This window comes from Bison bison, unplaced genomic scaffold, assembly GCF_000754665.1.
Source record: "Bison bison bison isolate TAMUID 2011002044 unplaced genomic scaffold, Bison_UMD1.0 scf7180017864053, whole genome shotgun sequence".
NCBI classification, from domain to species: domain Eukaryota; kingdom Metazoa; phylum Chordata; class Mammalia; order Artiodactyla; family Bovidae; genus Bison; species Bison bison.
The window spans coordinates 2,041,186-2,046,939 of NW_011494625.1; the positions used below are offsets into that span (position 1 = coordinate 2,041,186).

A 5,754-nucleotide genomic window follows, 5' to 3' on the forward strand; every position below is an offset into this window, starting at 1 on the left:
TCTTCCCAACCCTGGAATGGAACCCAGGTCTACCACATTGCAGGCAGATTCTTTACCAGCTGAGCCACCAGGGAAGTCATACTCCTACATGATTCCAAAGTCTGAAACTTCAGATTACGTAATTAACTACTGTTAAAGTCCAGCCTTTTGTGTAAAAGGATAAAATCATAGGAATCCCGAAGAAATTTCAGATGCTGGCAAGTCAGTCTCCAAGTTTTGTTACTTTTGCCTGCTCTCTTGTAAGGATGACGATCTTACCAATACCAATCAGCTTGACTAGAGAACCTAGAACGCTCCCTAGACAACCAGGGTCTCATTTATACATCAGGCTGCTCTTCACTAAGCTGGGGATACTAGTTCAAAGAAAAGTAGGACTTTACTTAACAAAATTAGAATGAATTTAATGGTTTTACAGTTACAAATGATGCTGTCCAAAACTCTGGTAAACTACCTCACATCTGGAAATGTCTTTAAATGGAAGGGTGTAATTTAGCAAAATCCTGTAGAAATGATGTGTACTGCCAAGTTCATTGGTTAAGAAAAATCACATTACTTAAATGCACTAGTCTTCCCTCATGCCATGGATAGGGGGATCACCGATCCACACGAGACATGTGCTGTGCGAGAGCCGCACGTGTCACGGTTATCCACGCCTGCTCCTCTAGAACATCACAAGTCCTTAAAGAAGGGCTCCCGGGTCACCCCACTCCTGCTTCCGCATAGAACCGAAACACAGCTTCAGGCTTGTGAAAGCGAGCATGCCTTTAGGGCAGGAGCGTTTTAATTTTTTAAGATCTAAATGTGCCTTTTTCTCCTATCAAAGTGACTATTTTCTGACACTTATTTAAAATTAAAAACTAAAGTCAATCAATGATCCTTCCCTTCTGATTTCTCCTATCCCCAGGCGTCCACCTCGGAGTTCACGGGAGAGGAAGTCTCTCCAGTCCCTGTAGTCAGACCGTGAAATAAGCGATGCAGCTGCACACGTGAGGTGAGATCCATGCTTTATCAACACGTTACTCTCACAAGTCCCAGTGACAGGCTCGACACACAAGACTCTCAGTTCATTTTACAGACTCTGGAACCAAGGTGTTCAAAAGGTGAATTCTGAAACCATGGTTGGTGCAGCAAATTAATGTATCAAAACAAACAAAAGCTTCATCCAAATATTTACATTTAAAAAAGACATTTAAAAAAACAGGCTACTTATTAAGTGTGCTTGAACAAACCATGTGTGGAATTGAATTCCATTCATTATGGAGTTAGTTTCTGCTAAACACTGACACTACAGAGACCCCTGGCATCTGAGGATTTAAGAATTTTCAAGTGTTCTCAATCTATGCTAAGAAAATAAAACATGACAGATGGTTTCCGTGCGCTAATTTGGACCTCAGAAGTGGAAGGGCTAGTACATAAGGCAGGTTACTCACGAGCCAGAGGCCCGGCACCCGTAACTGGGCCTGGCTTTGCCGCTGCCTAAGTATCACCAGGAATTCAATAAAATGCTCCGTAGAGGTCACTGAATTTTGTAGTACACCTCACTTCATTATATCCCTGTAATTTCACAAACCTGGGACATTCACAAAAATGTTTTGAAATATATTCCTTCCGAAGGCGGAGGGTCTCCTATATTACATCAAAGTAAAACCCATGCAGTTTCTTAGAGCTCACAGAGCTTTTCCAAAGTAAACTATTGATCATACAGCCCAATTAAAAACTCAAACACTGTTTCACAGGCACAGAAAGTCACAGCTCAGCACAGCCAATGCAGTTAATCTGACACCTCAGCCCCGCTTGCAAAGCGGTTCACAGCTATACAGTCACTCGCTTCCTTGACGTCAGCTTTGGCTCAGATGTTTAAATACTTAAGCAACTTGGAAAGATTTTTCATTTTTGTTCTGTTATTTTCTTGTGTGAGCATGGGTGTAGGGGGAATTATAATAAAGAGGGATTAAGTTCATTATAATGAAGACAGATCAGGAATAAAACAGCTACTAAAACTTCATTTACCATTTCCTTACAAAATATATGTAGAAGAATATGGCTTAAGGACAGAGGGGAAAAGCCTCTTATTTGTTTGTACTATTTTACTCTGGTGCTTACCCAGTCTGACAATGTCAAACTTAATTTACCGTCAAGGACAAGGGAGACTAAGAGGAATTTTATGAAGTCCAATTCATTTTGGTTTTGAGATTCTAAGTGCTTAAGATTTTGGAGTTTTTCAGATTAACTTTAAAAAAAAAATCAATAACCAAAATACCCCAAAGATTAGACAGAAAACAACTGGTTAACCATTAAAAATTATCCAACTCTTATTAGAACTTTGCTTAGTCTGCAGACCAAGGCAACGTTTCTTAAGCAAGACACTTCGGTTGAGAAAAACGATCTCTTAGGGGAAAAACAAAACCAGAGTGGTCTCAGCCACTCCACTGCATCTCTCGGGTCAGAAACAGAACAACGGACAACAACTCAGTCTCCACAAAGGTACCATTTTCTTTTTTTTTTTTTTAAAAGACAGTGACGTTGGTTTTATGGATCAAAACCAGAATTTTCATGTTTCACAATTTTGGTGCTAGAGATCCCCAAATTGCCTAACTCACTGGGGAAGGTTTCTGAAGGTGTGCATTACAGTAAACAGCAGCAAAATACCCAACAACGTTACTGCTAAAAGCAGCTGCTCCTGCTTGCGCCTTTAGAATACTAGCCGTAAAACAGCAAAAACCCGCACATCTGTGTCAGCAGTTGGGATGTGAGCTATTCTAAACAAGAAACAACTGTTAACAGTCCAAGGCAGGACCTCTACAATCATACTGGGCAAGCGCTGAGTTGTGGGGAGAAAATGTCAGCACATGCCCAAGAGGAGACAATACACACGTTTAGTATTCTAAAGGCTGCTTCAGGCAGGCCAGCAATGATTCTGCTAAGACCAACTGCTCACATACACACGCACGCACACACATAGATTTTAATGGTTTAAAAAAAACCAAATTTGTTACTTTAGAAAAATAAATGCAGTGCATTTTCAGCAATATGATCGCCACAGACTCTGATTGCTCAGTCCACACATAAGTAGTAGCCGCCTTCTATGGTGATATGGCTTCTCTGCACTAATTCCCATCAGGCCGAAAAACATTAGGGCGGGTTAAGTAAAGACCGAACTGTTGCACAAAGGAACATTTACTCATCAGATCCCACTGATCTCTTCTGTGCCCGTTTCCTGGGCAACCTTCTTGGTGAAGCTTTATCTGGAAGAAAAGAGGAAGTTTTAACTTGCCTGACTATATAAATGTGTTCAATTCAATAGCATTTTTCTTCAATTTTACCATTTAGTTCAAAAAATAACACACATGCAAGAAGACCATCACCAATAAACGTCTCTTACCCAGCACAGGTTTCTAAACTGAATGTTCAAGTCCTTCAAGAGGTTAACTCAAAATGAAAAGTCTACATACTTATAAGTTGCTAAGTAAATCTTAGAGGTCATTATCACACACACACACTTTTCTGGGTAATCTTGTATGGTGACAGATGATGACAAGGCTTACTGCGGTGACCACTTCCCAGTGTACACAGGTCTCTGTCCTTAGCTGTACACCTGAAACTGACAGGCCATTATGACTGCCCATTAAACCTCTGCAACTAGGGTGGGAAAGGTCTAACCCTGGTCACGGTGACAGTGAAGCTACCATGCAAAATCTTCCTGCAGTCTACAGCTGAGCATGTTTATACCTGCAAAAGGACAATCTTTACAAACAGCATAAACAACTGACACTGGTTACAAACTAAGACAGGATTCACAGACACAGCACCACGCACTTGGCACAATGTTCAGCAGTTTCACAAACCACCTGCAATGAACGGCAGGTTAGAGGAAACCACACAGAACAGTGTCAGTGTTAGAACCATTCTCCACAAGCAGGGTTTCGCCTCTTCTCTGACATTAGTCTTAGTGTGGTCAATTAGACCAAACAACCGGCGCTGTTCCTTTCACTTTCATCCGATGGGAGGAGTCATCCTGAAGTTTATTTAACAAGTAAAAGATTGTCTTCTCTCTGACCACTGTCCTTTTTATTTTCTAGGAGCACCTAACCTATTAGGAATGTAAGTTCTTTATGGAGTAAGTTACAAATTATCTTCCCAGTATAAAAAACACATAGTAAATGTTTACAACGAATGTTTACAAGCTAAAGACTGTGCTTAAGAATTAAACGCCTGAAGTATCACATGAGAGCTGGCCTCTGTGCTTAGGCAGCAGGTTGGTGATGAGGGGCTGCAGGGGTCGGTGCCTGACAGCAAGCACAGACGCACCTTCTGGTGAAGAAAGCCCACAACTTTCACCAGGTTTCCAAAAACGCCAGACTATGAATTAATTGCCTTTTCTACCTCTATTTTATTTTTTAAAATAAATAATAATAGCTAATTAATTAGTGTTCACCACCCCCACCCCCAACAACAAAAATACTTCAGAAATCAGCCATTTACGTGGACACAGCTGTTACTATAGATATGAAATGGTCATTACTGACTCCCAATGTCAACCCCTGCAGCAGAGTTTTAAATACAGAAGTACACGATAAAAGTCTCTAAGAACCTGCAAAGCCTATTTGTTCAACAAGTGAATTTCACTCCAACAGTAGAACGGCCCGCTCCAGCTTACCTTTAACAGTGAGTCTAGAACCTTGCCCACTCACCTGTCTGCCCATCAGTTAAGCAGCAGACACATGAAACAGAGAGCGGCCTGGAGTCATCCAGCTTTGGGGAAAGCGGCTCCAAACGCCACAAAAGCCCAGAAAGTGGCGTTTCATTTCAGCAAAGAAAACTGATGCATATACCACGCCTCTCAGTCTCCAGAGGAAAACCACCACCTCACCACTCCCCTAACCCCCGCAAAACCCAGTGCCCAATCATGACACCTGAAGCCAAGCCTCATGTGTGCAGTTGCATCAGTCGTGTCCGACTCTGTGCGACCCCACAGATGGCAGCCCACCAGGCTCCCCCGTCCCTGGGATTCTCTAGGCAAGAACACTGGAGTGGGTTGCCATTTCCTTCTCCAATGCATGAAAGTGAAAAGTGAAGGGGAAGTTGCTCAGTTGCGTCTGACTCCCAGCGGCCCCATGGACTGCAGCCTACCAGGCTCCTCTATCCATGGGATTTTCCAGGCAAGAGTACTGGAGTGGGGTGCCATTGCCTTCTCCAAAGCCTCATTTTAACTGTAAATGAAAAATAAGGTACCATTCCATAGCATACTGATAGATTAAACATGTGGGAACAAAGCCAGTGGAGGTGATAGAATTCCAGTTGAGCTATTCCAAATCCTGAAAGATGATGCTGTGAAAGTGCTGCACTCAATATGCCAGCAAATTTGCAAAACTCAGCAGTGGCCACAGGACTGGAAAAGGGCAGTTTTCATTCCAATCCCAAAGAAACGCAATGCCAAAGAATGCTCAAACTACCGCATAATTGCACTCATCTCACACGCTAGTAAAGTAATGCTCAAAATTCTCCAAGCCAGGCTTTAGCAGTACGTGAACTGTGAACTTCCTGATGTTCAAGCTGGTTTTAGAAAAAGTAGAGGAACCAGAGATCAAATTGCCAACATCAGCTGGATCATGGAAAAAGCAAGAGAGTTCCAGAAAAACATCTATTTCTGCTTTATTGACTATGCCAAAGCCTTTGACTGTGTGGATCACAAGAAACTGTGGACAATTCTGAAAGAGATGGGAATACCAGACCACCTGATCTGCCTCTTGAGAA

At 42.2% G+C, this 5,754-nt stretch overlaps 1 protein-coding gene across 1 annotated transcript in view; it reads right to left on the reverse strand.

Moving 5' to 3' along the window:
• Positions 1–987: 987 nt before the first annotated feature.
• SSR1 (signal sequence receptor, alpha) overlaps positions 988–5,754 on the reverse strand; it is an 18,997-nt gene continuing 14,230 nt past the window's right edge. The window contains exon 9 of the mRNA XM_010835838.1: positions 988–3,245. Within this exon, the coding sequence (XP_010834140.1) occupies positions 3,178–3,245 (68 nt within the window). The 3' untranslated portion in view covers positions 988–3,177. The remainder of the gene's footprint in view (positions 3,246–5,754) is intronic.